The sequence below is a fragment of the Apodemus sylvaticus genome, chromosome 5, assembly GCF_947179515.1.
Source record: "Apodemus sylvaticus chromosome 5, mApoSyl1.1, whole genome shotgun sequence".
In the NCBI taxonomy this organism is placed as follows: Eukaryota; Metazoa; Chordata; class Mammalia; order Rodentia; family Muridae; genus Apodemus; species Apodemus sylvaticus.
In genome coordinates this window covers 102,734,036-102,755,531 of record NC_067476.1, presented here as the reverse complement: position 1 = coordinate 102,755,531, position 21,496 = coordinate 102,734,036, and the positions used below count along the sequence as shown (strand labels likewise).

At 42.5% G+C, this 21,496-nt stretch overlaps 1 protein-coding gene across 1 annotated transcript in view; it reads left to right on the top strand.

The window, feature by feature from the left end:
- Positions 1-5,601: 5,601 nt before the first annotated feature.
- Ehd4 (EH domain containing 4) overlaps positions 5,602-21,496 on the top strand; it is a 71,822-nt gene continuing 55,927 nt past the window's right edge. The window contains exon 1 of the mRNA XM_052183309.1: positions 5,602-5,935. Coding sequence (XP_052039269.1) covers positions 5,700-5,935 — 236 coding nt within the window. The 5' untranslated portion in view covers positions 5,602-5,699. The remainder of the gene's footprint in view (positions 5,936-21,496) is intronic.

The following is a 21,496-nucleotide window of genomic DNA, read 5'->3' as shown; positions in this document are numbered from 1 at the left end:
CACACACACACAAAACCATCTGGTGGAAGCGGCTTTGTGTCGGTGTCGTAAAGTATATCCTTTTGTCACACTTCTTTATTTGCAAATGTTCACTGCAATGACTCACAATGACTCATTGCACTGAGCACTGGTTTGAGGCCTCTGGCTTCTGCTATGCTATCAACACTGGATCCTTACTGGGACTCCCCTCGGATCTCCTGCTGTTGCCCTTCACACGCTCCAGCAGCTCACAGACGGTAGATGTTGGGGTGGGCCAACTCAAGGTTCTGGTTCTGGGCCTGGGTGGTAGCTGAGTTGGTCAGCCTGCCAGCTCTCCTGCATCCAAAACCACCAGGACCACCAACACTGCCCTGGCTAGCTCACCCAGTGCCCTAGCAGGCAAGGGCAAGGGGCAGGGCCAGCCCTCCCACTCCTGGCTCTTGTATACCTGTGCCCATGCCAACAGGGCCAGCTCTACTGGGCTGCCCAGGCTAGGTGCAGGGCAGGCTCCCCAGAGTGCTTCAGTTCTCCCATTCTCATGACCTCAGGGCCAGCTCACCCCGCCTGCTGCAGATGTCAAGAAGGGAGGGGAGAAGGACATCTCTCCCATACCCACACCATCTCAAGGCAGTTGGTGGTGGGCAGAGCCAGCTCCCCCAAAAAGGCTTACTTTTATACAATGATTATTATGCTAACAAAACTGTATAATTATTTTTTTCAGAAAATTACATTAAAACTTCCATACAGTAAAAGAGAATTGTGAATCTTATCATCAGGCTATTTTTTTGCCAGGATTATATAGCACAGCAAATTTCTGGACATGTGACAACACTCGCTGGAGAACTGCAAGTCATAGGATTTGCTTGTAAAAAAAAAAAAAAGTTGGCTTCAAATGAAAAGTTAGGTGGCACTGGAACTGCTGAGTGGGAATAAGGCAAACCCAAGGAGTGCCACAGCTTGTGAGCGGATGTGAGCCGGTGACAGAGGACTAGTCACCCTCCTCTAAGTCAGGGACTTAGCCAGAGCAGCTGCAGGAAGCTGCAGGCAGGCGGGAAGGCCAGGCAGCCAGCCCTGCCTGGGGTGGGGTGGGGAGGCACCACAGGACTTCCTCTCCTGTTTGAAGGACTTAAGGCAACTCATTTGTCTTCCTTACTTTTCTTTCCTGCTTGTAAAACAAAAATGTGATTGTTCTGTAAAGCCTGAAAAATTCTAAAGCCCACAAAGAGAAAACTAAAGGTATCTTTCCCCACACTCTGGGGAGCATTACAATTTGGGAGCTTATTACTTTTATTTTTCTCTTGGGTATTTAAAAAAATTTTAAACAAAAGTACAAAAATTCACTTAAAAACAAAAGTTGTAGTTAAAAAAAAAAAAACGAAAAACAACCAAACAAACACTATAAAAGGCTAAAGACATGGCTCAGCACTTAGGAGCATTGGTCATATTCCAATATGAGGGCCAGCAGAGGGCCAGGTTCCCTTCCTAACACCAACGCGCAATGGTGACTCACAGGCATCTGTAGCTCCAGTTCTAGGGGCAGGGCTGGGCACCCTCTTCTGGCCCCTTTGCATGTGATGCACAAACATAATACAAAAACACCCATACATACAAAATTAAACTAATTTAATTTTAAGAAAGGCCCTGGCTCAAAAGCAAAGCAAAACAAAACACAATATCATACAACACAAAATTCATCTTAGCCATTTCTAAGTATACACCCAGCTCAACAAGTGTGAGCATTTCACACTATTGTGCAACAGCTCTCTGTAGCTTTTCCAGCTAGCAAAATGGAAACTCTATACCCAGTGAACAATGTCCTGTTTCCTCTTCCCTGAAGCTTCTGGTAACCACCACTGTAACTCGACTTCCTGTTTCTATGAACCTGACTACTTTAGAAATCTTTAAGAAAGTGGCATCCTACTGCAGTCACCTCTCAGTGACTGGCTTCTTCACCATGGGATAGTTTCAAAGATTCACCCATGCTGCACCATGCGGCAGGATTTTCTTCCTTTGCAGCACTAAATAATACCAACCACTGCACTGTGCTCTCCACATACACATAGATGAATATTCAAGTTGCTTCTGCCTTTTGGCAAATGTAAATAATGCTACTGTGATCATGGATGTGCAGATGCCTCCTTGAGACCCTGCTATACATTTCCTTGGATGTATATTTATATTATATTAATTATGTACTATAGTAATTCTACTCACATTCTTTTGAGGAACTACCATACTGTCTTCTATAAGTGAATGTGCATTTGCCTTTCTAATCTATCTTTTCCACTTAAAAAATATATTTTTTTAATGTGTATGGGTGTTTTCTTGAATTTCTATGAACCACATACATGCAGTGTCCTTTGAGGCCAGAAGAGTGCATCAAATCACCAGGAACTGCGGTTTCAGATGGTTATGAGCTACCTTCTGAGTGCTAGGAACCAAACCAGGATTGTCTGTGAGAACAGTCTTATTCACTCTTATTCACTGAGCCATCTTTTGGGTCCCTGATTATTTTATCTTTTTAGATAGAGTCTCATATAGCCCAGGTGGCCATGGAGTTCAGAGCTTCATGTGTGCTCAGCCAGCACTCCACCACTGAGCTACAATACAAATCCAAAATTCTTCTTACATAACACAATGTTCAGTTACTGCATAGGAAACCACCATTTGTTTAAATTTGTGAGGAGGGAGCTAGTTACAGCACTACAGTATTCTAAATGATAATAACCATATTCTCAGATAAAGTTTTTTTTGGGGGGGTGGGCAGGTCGAGACAGGGTTTCTCTGTGTAGCCCTAGCTATTCTGGAGCTCACTCTCTAAACCAGCCTGGCCTCAGACTTAGAAATCCGCCTGCCTCTGCCTCCAAAGTGCTGGGATTAAAGGCATGTGCCACCACTGCCCAACTCAGATAAAGTTTTAAATTCATTATTCCTCCAAGTAAATAACCCCAGGATAGTTTCTTCAAAATCAAATTCCCAAGTCAAAAAATATATTTTTGCAACTCATTAAAGAATGATTGACATATAATCACCCGATGTATTGAAAGCACATAACTTGGGAGTCTAGAGAGATGACTCAGTAGTTAAGAGCATTGGTTACTCTTGCAGAGTATCTGGGTTCAATTCCCAGCACCCACTGGTGGCTTCCGACCATCTGTAATTCATGTTTCTGTATACAGGTATCTTATTGTTCTATATGTGAAGCCTATGTCTTGGTGGTGGTGGTAATGCAGATAGAACTCACTGCTTCATGCATGCTACGTTTCTAACCTTCTAAACTGTTTATATAAAAGATTTGCTTAGCCAGTCTCGGTGGCATATGCCTGTAGTGCCAGCACTCGGGAGATGGGGGAAGAGGACTGCAGAGGAGTTCAGGGTCGTTCTCAGGTGTCTAGTGAGTTTGAGGCAAGCTTGACTGCATGAGACTGCTCCAAAATGAAAACCAAACACATTTTGAATTATCCACTAAATTATCTATTATGTCAAAAATCAGTTGACCATGTATGTATAGATCTCTTTCTGGACTCTGTTCCATGGACATATTTGTTCACACTAATGATAATGTGTTGTGAGATATGCATTGTTAAACATTGTGTGCTCACACAAACTAAAATGTGATATCATAAGCCATGATGAACTTAAAAAGCCTTGTTGATGAAATGTTGTTAGTTTATGTTTATTAGATAATTTTTGCATTAATACCACCCAGTCTTGATTTTTGTAGCTTTATTAGTCTTGAAATTAGGTAATACAAGAGTTCTGCCGGGCAGTGGTGGCACACACCTGTAATCCCAGCACTCTGGGATGCAGAGGCAGGTGGATTTCTGAGTTCCAGGCCAGCATGGTCTACAGAGTGAGTTCTAGGACAGTCAGGGCTACACAGAGAAACCCTGTCTTGAAAAAAAAAAAACAAATAAAAAAAAAGATTCCCATTTTTGTTACATTTTACATTGTTTTATTTATTCTGGGAACTTCACACCTACCAAGTGAAATTGAGAATCATTTTGTTAAGTTTGACTAAAATAAAAACCTGCTGAGGATTGCATTAAATGAACTGGGGTAAATTTTGTACCTTAATGTTGAGTCTTCTGGTCCATGACCACTGTATGGGCAGTATATTTAGGACTCCATTTCTCTTAGAAATATATTTGATTCTCAGCATATATCTGGTACATTTGATTTAGATTTAGCTCTAAACATTTCTTAGTTTAGGTGCTATTCCAAGACATGCAGATTTTCTACTTGAATGTCCAATTGTTTCTAGCCTGTAGATAGATCTGGTTCTTTTTGTTTTGTTTTGTTTTTTTGTTTTTGTTTTTTTGTTTTTTTTTTGTTTTTTTGTTTTTGTTTTTGTTTTTGTTTTTTTTTGAGACAGGGTTTCTGTATAGCCCTAGCTGTCCTGGAACTCATTCTGTAGACCAGGCTGGCTTTGAACTCAGAAATCCTCTTGCCTCTGCCTCCCAGAGTGCTGGGATTATAGGCCTGCACCACTACCGCCCAGCTGTTTGTTTTTCGAGACAGGGTTTCTCTGTGTAGCCCTGCCTGTCCCAAAACTCATTCTGTACACCAAGCTGGCCTCGAACTCAGAAATCTGCTGCCTCTGCCTCCCAAGTGCTGAGATTAAGGGCATGCGCCACCACTGCCTGGCCAGACAGCAACTTCTTGTCTGGATATACATAGCTCATTTATTCTCCTACTGAAGGCCATCTTGGTTGTTTCCAAGTCTTAGTGATGAACAAAGCTGTCATAAACACCCTTACTGCACTGGCAACTCTTGAGAGATCTTTAAAATGCAATTTTACAACTACTTGCTGAATCAGCTCTGCATTTCCACCAAGTTCAAGAGGTAATTCATACACAATCTTTCTCCAAACTTTATGCACACAAGAATCATCTGTAGGCATTTGTTGAGTTGCATCTTTCAGCATTTTATTTGGTAGGTCTGTAACGAGAACTAGAGATCTGTATTTTAATAAGTCTCTTGGGTTATTCTTATGCAGCTAGCTTCATTGGCGACACAAAAAATGTGCTAACGCTATTTCTTGCCTAGGTGATGGTCAATTATTTCTACCAAGGTCTAGGAGAAGGAGGCCTTTAATTGATCCAAAATTGTGTGGAGGCAGGAGAAATGTCTACGCAAATAGATTCAAGTTCATTTTTTCTCCTTCAAATTTTGCCAATTATATCGGTGAGCCTGAGTATCTTCGACAGTAAACAGGGCGATAACCTGCCCAGGGAAAAGGAACTTGTCTGTCAACTTTCTGAGTTTTCTGTTCCCAGTATCCACGTCCAAAGGCTTGGGATGAGTCGAGTTCCAGGAGGACGGCCTCCGGTGGTTCATTCTTGCCAGCTCAGACTTGCCCGGAAGCCAATGCCACCTGGCCAGAAGGATGTACCGGAGTAGATGTGCCTGTGTCACCCCGCCTGGACTACACCCTCTCCATGCCCAGCCCTCTAGCCCGATGCCGTCATCAATAATTCAAGACACGCCTTTCCATTGGCTAGAGCCTCCACCCGGCAAACGCCCAATGAGGAAGGACCTGAGAACGCTTCTGAATAATGAGCGCGCGCCCGTGACGCAGCGTCTGATGATTGGTCGTTGCGGCAGGGGGCGGGCCCGGGAGCGGCAGCGGCGAGAGCTACCCGGGCGCGGAGAGCGAGCGACACGGGTTCTGGGCTTCTCACCGAAGCACGGCGGTGGCAAGTTGTCGGGCGGCGGCATGTTCAGCTGGATGGGGCGGCAGGCTGGCGGGCGCGAGCGCTCGGGCGGCATGGACGCGGTGCAGACGGTGACGGGTGGCCTGCGCTCTCTCTACCAGCGCAAGGTGCTGCCTCTGGAGGAGGCGTACCGCTTCCATGAGTTCCACTCGCCCGCGCTGGAGGACGCCGACTTCGAAAACAAGCCCATGATCCTGCTGGTGGGCCAGTACAGCACGGGCAAGACCACCTTCATCAGGTAACCTGCCTCGCCGGCTCGCTACCCCTCCGCTAGGGCACGGCCTGCCCTCGGGTTACACTCCGAGCTTGGTGGCCCGTCGCCTCCCCCGGCCCCAGCCGGTTCGCGTTGCGCATGGCTCCCCTGAGTCCGGCCCCCAAGTGCCCTGCGAGCCCCTTCCTCGCTGTTGTCAAGTCCTTCCTTGAGCCTGGCACCCTGGCCTGGGGGTGCAGGAAAGGGAGAGAAGGCAAGACTCATCATTAGTGCAGCCTAGGGCCGAAAGTGATAATGAAGGTGTGCGGCTCCTAGGTGGAGAGGTAACCTTCCAGCACAGTGATAATGAATGAATGAACGAACGAATGAGTGAATGCCACAGTGAGAGTATTGCCATGCCCTTAAGTGCCACGTTCTGCCACAGCGGCTGCTGTCGTTCAGCTTTATGGTCTATAGGAAGTTAGCCTACAGAGTAGCTGCCTCACCAGCCTGTGGAATGAAGGGGAGTGTCAGGTTACTGTTTGTTAGTTTCCATTTCTTCACCCTTGACAAACTGAAAATATTTGCCACGGTTGCTCTGTCTCCCGAAGCAATAACCGGCTTGCCCTGCAGTTCCAATTACATAGCTTCCTCTGAAGTGACTCAATGAGAAATAATTTACAGTGAATCGGGCTGCTTTTTAAATAAGGCATCTATTTCCCTATCTTTGGGAAGATTTGTTTTTCTGAGTCCAAACCCCTATCAAACGAAGCAAAGTAACTGAACATTTAAGATTTGAATCCAGAGTTTTGTAATCACAACACTGATCATTTGATGTTCAACAGGTGTTCAGAAAACTGCATCTGTCTTGGTACATGTCATTTCTGTTAAGTATGACCACTTTCCCCCCTCCTGTGATCTAAAGAGTTCCAACAAATAGAAAAGTTGTTACTACAAGAAATATGTTTAATCCAGCCCTGTAGATACGCTGTGACTGAACTCAACCAGGAAATACACTGTGGTTTGAAATGGGAAAGAAGAGAGGGGGAAAATAATGTTGAAATTGTTTCATTTGATGCCTTTAAAAAGCTGAAAACAGTGTTGAATATGTTACCTCAGAATTGAACCTAGCTATATTACAGTATCTGGCTCCTTGAAAGATGGCAAAGGGCTGATTGTGATGGTGCTTGCCTGTAATCCCAGGATTGGGAAAGCTGGGTCATGGGGACTGTGCCTTCCAGGCCAGCCTGGGCTACATAAGGCAATCTAGGACAACCCTGACTGGACAACAAAAGACCCTGTCTTCAAAACAACAGCAATAAGAACAGCAACAGAACCTAAGAAACACAACCAAAATAAATGGCAAACAGATGGTACATTAAGGTCCTAGTTGTAGCAGTTGTGAATTATCGGGATAAGCCGGGTGGTGGTGGCGCATACCTTTAGTCCCAGCACTTGGGAGGCAGAGGCAGGCGGATTTCTGAGTTCGAGACCAGCCTGGTCTACAGAGTGAGTTCCAGGACAGCCGGGGCTATACAGAGAAACCCTGTCTTGAAAAAACAAAAAACAAACAAGAATTATCGGGATAGCATTCAGGAGTGAGGAGAGAACTTCTAAGCTTAGTGCAATAAGGGTCTAACACTGTTAAAATGTACTGCTGGCAGGTACATGGCAGCCCCACCATTTCCTCCTGGATCTGCCGTGGGCCTCACAGTACCTATGCGTAATTAGGGAGCCTTTCTGGATCCTGGACCAACCTAGCCTAAAGACAGTGTGTTCCTCTGTCCATAGCCTGACTTGTAAACAAGCCTGAGGCAAGAGAGGACAACACAATTCGCAGGAAGGTGTATCAGTCCTCTTTCCCCACCTCATATTATTTTGTTATATTCTTGTTCTTCTATGCTTCAGTTTTTAGAAGCTTTGTGGGACAAGTTTCTGAGATTTGACTCATGGCCATACCTCTTAATTAAGCCCTTTAGAGCTGTAACTCAGTAGGAGCTGCAACCCCGGGGAGGAATCACCTTAGCTGGGAGCTTGGGCCAAGTGGCTTTGTTAGTCCACAAAGGGCCCAAAGTGGACCTGGGGGTTAGAAGGTCACTCTGCACAGGGAGCTGGATGAAGCTGCACTTGTGGCATCTGAAATTGATTTTAGAGAGGAGGAGGGGGAAGTGATTGGTTTCTGAGAGGAAACCGAGGGCGCTGTCTTGGAGACTTGGCACTTAGGCACAAAGGAGATGTCCATGAGAGCTGGCCTTCTTGGACCTTGCTGTAGTTAGGTCCTGGCAAGGAACCTGGGTGCTTTGCTTCTAGCTATGAGCACTAAGTGTTCACACAAATTTGAGGAAGGGGCTTGTCTGTAAAGTCACTTACTCTTTTCCATCTGACTAACACAGGAGCCACGGAATCATGGAAGGAAACATTCCTTTCATTGCGAGCCATACAGCATAACCTTTGATTATGTTCTTACTCCTAAAAGCTTTTTTTCTCTCTCTCTTGTTTTGGAGAAAATAGAAGTCACATTATATGCGCTGGGCCAGGACATTCATCAGAAGTGAGGCAGCTAAGTGTGTCCTTTGTTTTGATGGAAAGGTCTCCTAGGTGGGATGCCTGAAGAGCCTGGGGTATCAAGAAAATATGCTCACTCCTGTACAGATGATCACCAGGAAGGGCCAAGGGCCAGGAAGAGGATAAATAAAGAGTGAGGTTGAAGTTAAATGGAAAGAACAGATTGGGAGAATCACCTATAGATCGTAGCATTAAAAGGCCAGAGGAGGCTTCAGATGTCATAGAAATATTTGTCAGAGTCTCTTTAGGGTAATGGTAAAACAGCTGACAGCTCTATTGTCTGGTTATCTTATTTCTCAGAAGACAGGGTATATATAGTAAGAACTGCTGGGACTGGAGAGATGGCTTAGTGGTTAAGAGCACTGACTGCTCTTCCGAAGGTCCTGAGGTCAAATCCCAGCAACCACATGGTGACTCACAACTATCCGTAACAAGATCTCATGCCCTCTTCTGGTGTGTCTGAAGATGACACAGTGTACTTACATATAATAAATAAATAAATCTTAAAAAAAAAAAAAAAAGAAACCTGTTAAATAGTCTACCTCTGACTGCAAGGAAACATTGTCCAGAGAAGGAGAAGGGATTGGCACTAGTAAAAGTGACCATATCATCTTTGATTTTAATAACTAAGGAAAGACAAGTGTTGGACTTATGTCTAAAGCTTGAAAAGAAAAAAAGTTTCATGGATTAGTTCATCAGTCAAGAGCATTTCCTGTTCTTCCAAAAGACCCAAACGTCCAGAAGATGTTTGGAATTTGGTGCCCAATACACGCATCAGGTGGCTGGCTCACAACTACCTGTGACACCAGCCCCAGGGAATCCAATGCCCTCTTCTGGACTTCATGGGTACCTGCATTTACACACACACAATTAAAAATAAATGTATTTAAAAAATGATTTCAGAGGTTCTTCCAGAAAAAAGAAATCACTGGGCCCAGCTGCTACAAAGCAAAATCATTCCACTGTAAAGCAGCGGAGGCTCCCCAGAAATCTATTCAAACTACAAATTGCAGCTTTGCTCTTAAGAGTTCTGCTTCCTCTTTTCCTCCTGTACTTTGGCATGTTTCCTCAAGAAAATTCATTTTAATGAGAAAAGAAGTGACTTCAGAAACTATGTAGACTGGGTGGGGATAGCTCAGGGCTGGCACTTACCTAGCTTGTGTGAAGTCCTAGATTCAATCCCCAGAACGGAAACAAACTAGGGGACAGAGAGCAGGGCAATAAAGCAGGAGAAGACACAAGCTGTGTCCAGATTGGAAAAGAATGAAACTGTTTGCAGATCACATGGTCTTTTATATTTAAAAAAATCTTGACAAAAGACAGAAATCTATTGCATTTGTATAAACTCGAAATGAACAGCCTCTGAGTGACATTAAGCAAGCTAACCTGTTTATGATAGCATCCAAAAAGAATGAAGTATTGGCACCTTGGAATAAGCCCAACAAAAAGAAATGCAAGCCTTCTGCCTGGAAAATTAGAGGTATCATTGAAAGAAATTAAGGAAGAACTAAGTGGAAACCACCCCGGATCTGTGGATTGGAGGCCATATTAAGATGGCAGTGTTCCTGAACTTTCATTGCTTTCATTGTGTATTACTTGGTGGTCTGGACCTACTAGACAGCCCAGGATGGCCTCAAACATGTGATAATGTTCCTACTTCTGCTTCTGGAGTTCTAGGATTATAGGAGTATGCCACCACGCCCAGCCAGTGTACCTGAATTGGTTGTCAAATTCAAAATAATATCCATTGAAATCTCTGTTGTTTGTTTGAAGCAGTAATTGACAGGCTAACTATAATTCTTAGGCACTTGGAATTACAGAAGACAGCTCTGAAAAAGAACAGTTTGGAGGGAAAAAAAATCACATTTTCTGATTTAGAATCCATCTTGTAACCACTGAAAATGAAGCAGTGTGGCTCTCGCAGAAGAACAGACAGATCAATGGACAGACCTGAGAGCCCAAAATAAACCTTCACATTTATGATCAACTGGTATTTGGTAAGATGTCAATGACAGTTCAATGGGAAAAGACTAGGTTTCTCTCCAGATGCTGCTGGGAGAGCTGGATCCTCGTGTGCAGAAGCAATGAAGGGGGATTGTTCATGGATATGCAGATTCTTTTTGGAGTGATGAAAGTGCTCTGAAGTTGGGTAGTGGAACTGATTATAGAACTTTGAGAGTAAATCAAATATGGATCTACTTTTCAGAAGAGTACATTTCCTAGGATATGAATTATATTCCAGTTGGGGTTGAGTTGTAGTGCAGCAGTGAAGTGCTTGCCTCAAATGCACAGCGTCTTAGGTTTAATCACTAGAATTGAAAAATAAAAACAAACCAATAAAAACATTCTTCCAATATGAAGCAGCCCATAATTTCGATTTCCATAATTCTGTAATTAGTGCCTGTCAAGTAATTTGTGCATCTGTGTGTGCTAATTAAAAACAAAAAGTGTATTCCAGAATGAAAACCAAGTAGAAATGAGCTAAAGGAACAAAAGAAACAAAACAAAAAGATACACCCAGACATACAAAATTAAACTAATTTAATTTTAAGAAAGGCCCTGGCACACACACACACACACAAAACCAAAACAAAACAAAACAAAAAAAACCAAGGGAGCTAAAGAGTAAACGTGAGGTAGCAGGGGTACAAAGAGCTACCATGGAATCCCCAGGGTTTTGTTTCTTCTTGTATATCTTGTCAGTCAATAAACATTCATCATTCATAATACTCAAGTTGATAAAATCAGTGATGAAAAATTTCATAAGTAAATGCTTAGTAAGGGCCAGAGAGAGAGAGAGAGAGAGAGAGAGAGAAGGCTCGGTGGTTAAGAATGGTGGCTGCTGTTGGTTCACAGTAGCCCCAGTTCCAGGGGAGATCTGATACGCTTTTCTGGCCTCCACAGGCCCTGCATGCACATGATATACTCAAATTCATAGACAAAACACTCATAAAAGAAAGATTAATGCTTAACATTATTATGTATTAAAACTTTAAAAATGCTGTTTTAAATATTCTATTTGGGGGCTATGATCAATAGATAGAGTGCTTTTCTAGCTTGCAAAGGCCCTGTTCATCACTAGTACCACATAAAGCAGGTGTAATGATACACACCTGTAATCCCAGGGCTTGCGGGGGGGGGGGGGGGGGGGGGGGGGGGGGGAGAGGGGGGGAGCACAAGTTCACGGTCATCATTATCTGCCATAGCAAGTGTGAGGCCAATCAGAGCTAAATAGGACCCTCTCTCTCCCCTCCCTCTCTCCCTCTGTCCCTCTCCCTCTCCCCCCTAGCCCTCTCCCTCTCCCCCCTGGCCCCCCACATTTATATGTATATATCGTGTTTAGTAGGGAAAGGAGGTGGGTAGAAATGGTGAACTACAGCATTTTCAGCAAGTCTCTGGCTTAAGTCCCATGGATTTCATATGGTCGTACATTTATCCCCGGAGAGACAGAGGACAAAGCACACAGAATGGGGTTGTCGACCCCTAACCTACAAGGCTGAAGAGTAGGGAAAAGTGAAGCCTCTAGATGTGTTATCAGAAAGGGGAGGGGATGCTGAACAGGCAAAATAAGCACAACCTTACAGAAGTCAAGAAGAGAGGGCACAAAGAACCAGGTATTTTGGGGGCGTGTGTGTGTGTGTGTGTGTGTGTGTGTGTGTGTGTGTGTGAAATCAGAGCTTGTAGGTAGATCAGCCATCTGGAGCCAGAGTGACCATGGCAAAAGCTGTGTCAGAAGGTGCTGATAGTGGAAGATGGTGGTAGGTGGAGGAATGTGTGGGCAGGATCAAATATAGAAAATCCTCAGCCTCAGGACACTGGAGGGGAGGAGCTACAGGTCAGAGACATTGCACTGGCTTGCTTAAAGAAGAGCATGATCTCAACAGTTTTCGGTGGTGGGAACGGGGCAGGCTGTAGAGAAAAGGCAACTGGTGATGGAGAACAAAACGAAACTAGGGCTAGAAGAAGGGTGGGAGGGCTGTGGGACAGGTTAGTGTGTGACATTTGTGACAGTATTCAGCACAGTGGTCAGTGGCTTGTCCACTCATTGTATTATCTGCTTGCAAGTGGCCAACTATCAGACAAATGTTGGTGGAAAGAGGACCTTTGTGGTGATAGATAGTGGGTTTGGTTTTGTAGTACTGGAATTTGAATGAAGGGTGTTGCTTGTACCAAGCAAGTAATCTAATGCTGAGCTATAACTTTAACCCAAAAGAGATTTTTTTTTTAATTAAAAAATTCTCATTTAGATGGTTACTTCTAAAAACATTTAATGTACATTTCACACTTTGGGATTGTGAGTGAGAAAGTGATGGTTCCTAAGTTTGGCTGAATATCTGAATCAACTTTCAAAACAAAGATCTCAGGGTCCCATCCGAGACATCCTCGCTTGGAATGTGGCGGTCAGAGGCTTCCTCTGGTTCTTCTGGAGCCTCATCCAGGGAACACTTGAGAACCACGACATGTGAAGGGCCAGCCAGTGGAATCCCGAGAGAGTTGAGCCATCCAGCCCTGATCCAGCAGAGGGAGACTGACTCCAGTTGCTCTCCACCTGTTCCCAGCTTTATCTAATCACATTTTTAGCAAAGACTCAGATGAAGACATAGAAATCCTGCTGGAGAGTACATGATAAATACAACTCAGCAAAGCGAAGGGTTCTCCCCCTCCCCCACTTAATGTAACTTGTTGAAAATTTCTCAGGCTATAAAGTGCTTGCCATGCAAGCGTGAGTTTCTGAGTTCAATCACCAGAAACCACATACAAATGTCAGACATGCAGTGATGCATTTGTGATCCCAGGGTTTAGAGGGGCAGAGACAGGCGGAGCTCTGGGGCAGCCAGCTCTCTCAGTGAGCTCCACGCCAGTGAGAGAACCTATTTCAAAACTATGTGTGGATGGACCTTGAGGAGTGTCACCCAAGGTTGCCCTCTGGCCTCCATAAGCATGTGCACACAGGCACCTATGTACACCGGTATACACACATGCACACATATATGTATACACCTCTATCTTTCCAGGGTTATGTGTATTACTAAATTACTATATCTACCAGTGTCCATGAATACATACAGTGTCAGGAAAATTACTTCAGTTTGAACTCCCACCAGAAATAAGAATCAGGATTACATCTTTACTAGGCTGCCAGTAAGTTTAATATGAAAAACAGTTTTTAAATTTGCTTTTTAAAAAGCTGGTAAGGAGCCAGGCAGTGGTGGCACACGCCTTTAATCCCAGCACTTGGTTCGCATAGGCAGGCGGATTTCTGAGTTCAAGGCCAGCTTGGTCTGCAGAGTTGAGTTCCAGGACAGCCAAGGCTACACAGAGAAATCCTGTCCTGAAAAAACCTAAAACCAACCAACCAAACAAAAAAAAAGTAGTTACTATCTTTATTTCTTTGTGAATTCTGTGAACTTTGCCCAATTTCTATTTCTAGTGTTAGTTGATAAGTTGGATATTTCCCCAATAATTCTTGTAAATACTTAGTTATAATTATTGTGTTTTCAGTTAGAAGTTTATATTTACATCTTGATGAGAATTTGCATGCAAATATATTTAATGTTTATGATCAAACATAACAATTTCTATTTTTGATATATTTATCTATGAGGAATTCTTGTTTATAATTACTTGAGAAATTATTACTGATTTTTTTCTATTTTTTAATATTTGCATTTTTTTTTTGCATTATTTGTTTTTATGTGTCCTAGTGGTGTAGAGGGCATACATGCTTTTAGTTGTTTTTTTCTTTGGCCATTTTAAGCATTCCTGTTAAAGAATATTAGCTTTCCCACCTATTAAGTGAGCTTCCTCATAGGCTGTTATTTAATATTAGGTCTATTGGGACCTTTCTCTTTGTTATTATATTCATTGAAACACTTTTTACAAATGGTAACTCCAGATCCTTCTCAGTCTCCTTATTTTCCAAATAATTGTTAATTGTCCTTTTCTATTTCTTGTTGAGAAGAACTTTAAAATCATATTGTTAGGTGCTTCCTTGAAAAATCTTACTGGGATCCATTTGTGTGAGAACTGTGTTTTATCTAAGTGAGATTTTGTATCTGCTGTTCCCAAGTAGAAACTGCCCTGGTTTGACTGGGACCCTTCCCTTGTCTGCCTGCAAAGGCCCTGCTTTCTTCTCCAGCCTCTGCAGCTCTTAGGACTATCCCGGGTACTTCAGCTGCTGCTGCTTTTGTAAAAGATTTTTTTCCTTTATGTTATTTATGGCCTGCTCTCACTAGTACGTAAGAGCTATTAAGGTTTTGGTTTCATTCTGGTCATTTGGCTGAAGGAGTATTCCAGCATCTTCTGAGTAGACTGCCCTGTGTCTTCCTGCTTGTGTCAATTACATTTGTAATTACATTGTCTCCTTTTGTCCTTCACATCTTATTAAACTGAGAATGGGATATTCCTGTCAAAACTATCATTGTAGTGAGATTTCCTTTGTTATTTTACCTAAATTAGTCACATGAAGAGATTTTTTTTTCATTATTTACTTTTAAAGAATGTTATTTAGCTGAGTGTGGTAACATACACTTTTAATCCCAAAACTCCAGAGGCAGAGCCAGGTGGGTCTCAATAGGGTAGAAGCCAGTCTGGTATGTATAGAAAGTTCCAGCCAGCTACAGTAACATAGTGAGACACACTGTGTGTGTGTGTGTGTGTGTGTGTGTGTGTGTGTGTGTGTGTGTGTGATTTTAGATTTAGATACTACTTTTAGGCAAAACAGAATGTCTGGTAAAATTTGAATACTACTTGTTTTTCCTTTATACCAGTGCTGTGTAGAATGCAATTATTTGAGAATATCAGTATTCATAGAAAAAGTATCAAAATTTTTAGAAAATTCTGTAGTTTGCAAAGCCCTCATGAAGAACTGTGGTGCTCAAAGATCAAAGAATTTATAGCCTAAGGAATGTCTGTCAGATTTATAAGTTACAAATCATAACATCAAAAACAATGAATATTCATTGTGTGATTGAATGAAAAATTGGAAAAATGAACAGTGCTGTAAAAAGTTGATTTGATTCCAAGAGATTTCTCCACCGTCCTGAAAGCATAGAAGGGAGGCACTGGTGGTGATACTGTGCTGACAGCAGTTGTTCAAAGCACAGCTCATTGTCAAGTAGTTTGAATTCCACTGAGAGCTGAAAGAACCATCAGAGGGGTAAGATTTCACCCAGCAAATTCCAGTCTTTTGGTTCAACATGTTAATGTTCATTCCATTGCTAGGCACAATAATTTCTAAAATAATATCACCTACATATCCAATCTTAATGATAATATGGCAGGTTTCATGCTTAAGTAAAGACAGTTTTGCCAAGCATGGTGACACACACCTTTAATCTCAGCACTGGAGAGGGAGAGGCAGGCAGATCTCTGTGAGTTCAAGGCCAGTCTGATCTATTTAGCAACTTCCAGAACAGATAGTGATCCTCCCTCATCCCCCAAAATAAATAAAACAAAAAGCAATAACAAAACAGAAGTTTAAAACTACAAAAATAAATAAAACAATAATGGGGATCAAGTTTACTTATTGATTTACAGACTGGTTTGTGTGTTGGGGACTAAGCCCCGGGCCTCATATATGCCAAGCATCTGCTGCACCTCTGAACTGCTTCCCCTGGCCTGAGTAATGAAAACTATCTACCTGCCTAGCAGTTAGGAAATGGTAAACTAAATTGATACTACCTTAGAAAGCTTATAGCTATTAAGCTGAGAATGATGGCTTGTGTGGAATCCTAGCATCTAGGGGGCTGAGACGGTAAGATTACTGTGAGAGGCCAGCCTAAGCTACAGAGTTAAACTCTGTCTCAAATACACTAAAGAAAAAGTATACGTGCTTTAAAAATCATGTCAAAGGTCTTTTTAATGACATAGTGAAACTAATGGTGAAAAATCTAGATGTAAAGATGTTTTGGCAGTTTATAATTTTAGAAGAAAAATTATATCCACAGAAAAAAATATTGGATAGAATATATCAAAATGTTAAAATGGCCATGGTGCTGGAGAGATGGCTCATTGGTTAAAAACACTGGGGGCTGAAAACATCCAGTGGAAAAAAGATAGCCTTTTCAACAAATGGTGCTGGTTCAACTGGAGGTCAGCATGCAGAAGAATACGAATTGATCCATCCTTGTCTCCTTGTACTAAGCTCAACTCCAAATGGATCAAGGACCTACACATAAAGCCAGACACTCTGAAGCTAATAGAAAAGAAACTGAGGAAGACCCTTGAGGACATCGGTACAGGGGGAAAGTTTCTAAACAGAACACCAATAGCGTATGCTCTAAGATCAAAAATTGACAAATGGGACCTCATAAAATTACAAAGTTTCTGTAAGGCAAAGGACACCATCAAAAGGACAAATCAGCAACCAACAAATTGGGAAAAGATCTTCACCAACCCTACATCAGATAGAGGGCTAATATCCAATATATACAAAGAACTCAAGAAGTTAGACCCCAGAAAACCAAATAACCCTATTAAAAATGGGATACAGAGTTAAACAAAGAATTTTCACTATGTTCATAGTAGCCCTATTTATAATAGCCAGAAGCTGGAAAGAACCCAGGTATCCCTCAACAGAAGAATGGATGCAAAAAATGTGGTATATATACACAATGGAGTACTATTCAGCCATTAGAAACAATGAATTCATGAAATTCTTAGGCAAATGGATGGAGCTGGAGAACATCATACTAAGTGAGGTAACCCAGTCTCAAAAGATCAATCATGGTATGCACTCACTAATAAGTGGATATTAACCTAGAAAATTGGAATACCCAAAACATAATCCACACATCAAATGAGGTACAAGAAGAATGGAGGAGTGGCCCCTTGTTTTGGAAAGACTCAGTGTAGCAGTATAGGGCAAAGCCAGAACAGGGAAGTGGGAAGGGGTGGGTGGGAGAACAGGGAGAGGGAAGGGGGCTTATGGGACTTTCGGGTATGGGGGTCCAGGAAAGGGGAAATCATTTGAAATGTAAATAAAAAAATATATCGAATTAAAAAAAAAAAAAAACACTGCCTGCTTGTCCAGAGGACCTGATTTCAGTTCTCATCACCCACAGGGCAGCTCACACCTGTCTGGAACTGCACTTAAGGGGATCCAATTCCTCCTTGGACTCTGACCTCCTTGGACACCAAGCACTCAAGTGGTACACAGACACACTTTCAGGCAAAACACCCATACACATGAATTAAAACAAACAAACAAACAAATAAATATTCTTTCTAGTGTGTCATGATGAGGCCCACCTGGAGTTTTAGCCCAAGGGAGTTTGAGCCTGTAGGATTGCTGTAAATCAGAGCCTAGTCTGGCTACATTGTAAGACCTGATCTCAAAAACAAAACAAAATAACTCAAGACAAGTCAGAATAGGAGTCTTTCTTCCCAGTCCCTTCCCTTGTGAAATAATGAGTCAAATATAAGCAATACATACCCAGGAATCCAAATATTTATTATAAATTGAAACGTCTTAAGACTTGTTCTCCTGAATTAAAAATGAGATGTCTCCACTGATCTCAAGATTGTATTTCCTATTATGTTTCTTTCACACTGCATGATTTAAAACTTCAGCATGTAGAGGGAATGAGGCCCTTGTACTCACAGATAAGCACTAGAGGAACCTGGGGAGTTAAACACGCAGGCTTGTCTGTTCAAAGGAAGGTGCTTACTTGTTTTCCACCCAGAGTGCCGGGATGGATGTATTTTATAACCTGATGATCTTTGCTAGCTGTAGAGCCAGGCTTCACCCAGACTATTCTTTGGTTATTCTAGATCTTGACTATGCTTTTCAGTCAGTAAAACCCATCAGTGTGGGAGATGTCACCAGTACTTTACTACAGCTGAGGTAACTTCCCTGTTACCTTAGGGCCAGGCCATCCTGACTCAACAGGAGTTGTGCTCACCTCAGCCCTCTCCCTGGCTTGAGCATTGTTTCTGAGTCAACAGACCCTGCCTTGTTAGAGACCATTACATTCTTGTAAAGAGCTCCATGTAAACATACTCAGGCTTTGTTGGGCACACGGGACTAAAGTTAATTATCAAGAAACTTTTTCTCTGAAATTGTATTGTGCTTAAATACTGGCTATAATACACTGCTTGATTTATTAAACTCAGAAGTTTGACCCAACAGCAGCTGCTGAGTACTTTTGAACCAAATTTGTTTCTTGCCTCTTGGGCTTGTTCCTCTGCCAGCCATAGCATTTGCAGAGACCTCTGCGTTAGGACTGGGCGGGGCACAGTGGTGGAGTACTTGCCTGGTATCTTTAAGGTTTGAGTTCCATCCCAATTACTACAGATAAACAAATAAAACCTTATTAAGAGCCAAAGGATTGAGGCAACCATTTGAGTTAGTTTAATTCTCCCTCTTTTCTTCTAAAGATTTTTTGTTGTTGTTATTTTATGTGTATGGTTTGCCTCTGTGTATTCATGTATACCATGCATGTCTGGTACCCTTGAAGGCCAGAAGAGGGTATTGGATTCCCTGGACAGACAGTTGTGAGCCACTATGTAGGTGCTATGAACAAAACCCCAGTCATACAAAAACAGTAAGTGCTCTTTACCACTGAACCATCTTTCCAACCCCCAAATTAATTCTCTTTTTAGAAGTGTTTTGGTGGGCCAGCAAGATGGCCTACTGAGGAAAGGTGCTTTTTACCAAACCTGATGACTTGAGTTCAATCCCCAGAACCTACATCGAGGAAGGAGAGAACCAATTCCCAAAAGTTTTCTGGCCTCCACTCTCACATGTGGCACATACTTATGCATGCGCAGGCACACACTTAAATGACTTTTAAGATGTGTCTGAAGCATAATAATGAATTGAAACTGCACAGACAGATGCCAGTGTGTATATGAATGTTTCTTTAAATTGTTTTCATAAGCTGTATCCGAAGATTTTAGCTTTAGAATGTCAAAGAATACTGAAGCAACACCCCAAAATATGTGGGTGAATATTTTTAGTGTACATAACTCATTGAATACCTGCTTCTGTCTGAGCATTCTTGTGACTCACAGAGCATGTTCCTATAAATGCTTCCATTTGGTGGTGACTCAGCCTCTCTAATTCTGATTTGACCCAGTTAACCTATTTGACCCATAGTTTATTCACCTGTAAAATGGGGAGGAAAAAAGTGCTTACCCATAAGGTATTTACCAAGTGAGACTATTTATATAAAGGCATATAACAAGTCCCCCAGTGTTAAGTAGAGTATCACTAAACAAAATAGAGAAATGTGAAAGTTCCAACCCAGAGAAAATGCATGAGAAACACCCAAATAACAAAAATCATAGCTGGCAGATGGGGTAAATAACATCTTTTTTTTAAATGCTAAATAATGTCCTTTTTTTTCTCCCTTAAACCCATCTTTGAGAAAATGGTACTTCGGTTACAATAATGGACTTTTCATTATTCTAAGGGTTTTTTCCTTCCCTTTGTCATAAATAATACTTTTCCTTTAGAATTAATTTTCCTCCTCTAGCCTAAGAAGGGAAAGAAAAGACACCATCTGCATGCAGTGACCTCATTAGACCAGGACACAGAAAGGTCAGGTCTCCAGTCCACCCTCACCACTTCCGCCCAACCACGTGTGCTTCATGTGTCTGTAACTTTTTACATTCGCCGATGGCTTGACTCAAGACCTTGGAGCACTCATCGCTAGAATTGGCAGGCTCTCTGAGAACACAGGAAAGGGAGCAAGGTGGTGCCAAGGACAGACAGACATGACTCCTGTAAGGCACAGGATGCCTGTGGACTGGGCTGCTCTGCTCTGCCCACGGTGGATTCTTTTCTATAATTTTCCTGTTGTTTCTTGTGTTCCTTTTGACTCTTGTTATCACAGATAAGACCTCAGACTCCCTGGAATGCCAGCTTTAGTAAATCCTCTGAGGTTTTCAGAAAAGGGTTTGACTCCTAGCTCAGCCTTACACTGGGGTCTGTAAGGATAAAGTACCCGGATATGTCACCTAAGAATCCACTGTCCCTCCCCTCCCAGGCTGATTTTAGCCTCATCCATTCAAAGTCACTTTTGTCATGTCAGACATTTGTATCTTGGTTGTTGTTCTCTATCTATGTAGATATGTTACTGCCTGCCCAATGATATGATGTATATCTGAGTGTCAGTTCACAAGGGAGAGAAAGCAGGCCTATAGATGACTCCACAGTAGGTAGGAGTGGACGAGGGTGGCTCATTTTAAGTGCCTGTGATGTGAAGAAGTGTGTGAGTGCCTTTACAGTAAGGTTGTACCAACTATTCCTGCAGCTACACAAAGGTAGATTTCATGACCCTCACCAGCATTGAGTATATGGAAGATTTTTTAAATTTTACTAATATACTGTGTCTTTTCATTGGAACTTCATTGATATGAAACTGAACATTGAGTGTGGATATATTTAGTACCTGTAGGAGAGTACCATTGAACAATGTCATATCCTAAGGAAGCAGTACAGTAATCCTCCCTTGTTTTTGTCTGTGTTCACAAGCCAGAGTCTGAATGCTTCATCAAGGCCACAGCTGAGGGCACCCTAGTCAAGGTAGTTCCTATTTGCAGCTCAGTAATAAGGACTTGTTAACATTTTTCCTGGCAGGATTGCTACTGAGGAAACTTTGGCTTCTATTACTATATAAACTCAGAAGACAGAAACACCTGCTTTCTTTTAAACAAGTTCATCATTGGAGTTTTCCTTGAAAGTCCTATTTAGTTCTACAGTTCATGAGATTTGCTGTGATTTCAAGGCAATTAAACATCAGATAGGAGTTTAGATACCTCTCGGCAGTGAGTATCTGACTTAAACAGCCCTGGGTTGTCCAGTCTAACTGTAGCATCTTTATGTTCCCACCTGAGGTCCCTTCTCACCCGCCCTGGTGTGGACGTTGGAGGTCTCTCCTGACGATGCCTGCTGAAGGCACTGAGAAGGGTCACGTTCTAAGGAGGTACTAGAGATAGACCTCAACTCTGAGGTCCCCACCCCAAAGCTGATGGGGCAGTGAGACCCCCAGTAAATGGTCCTATTGCCTTCAGGCGTCGGAACGGTGCTTGGACGTG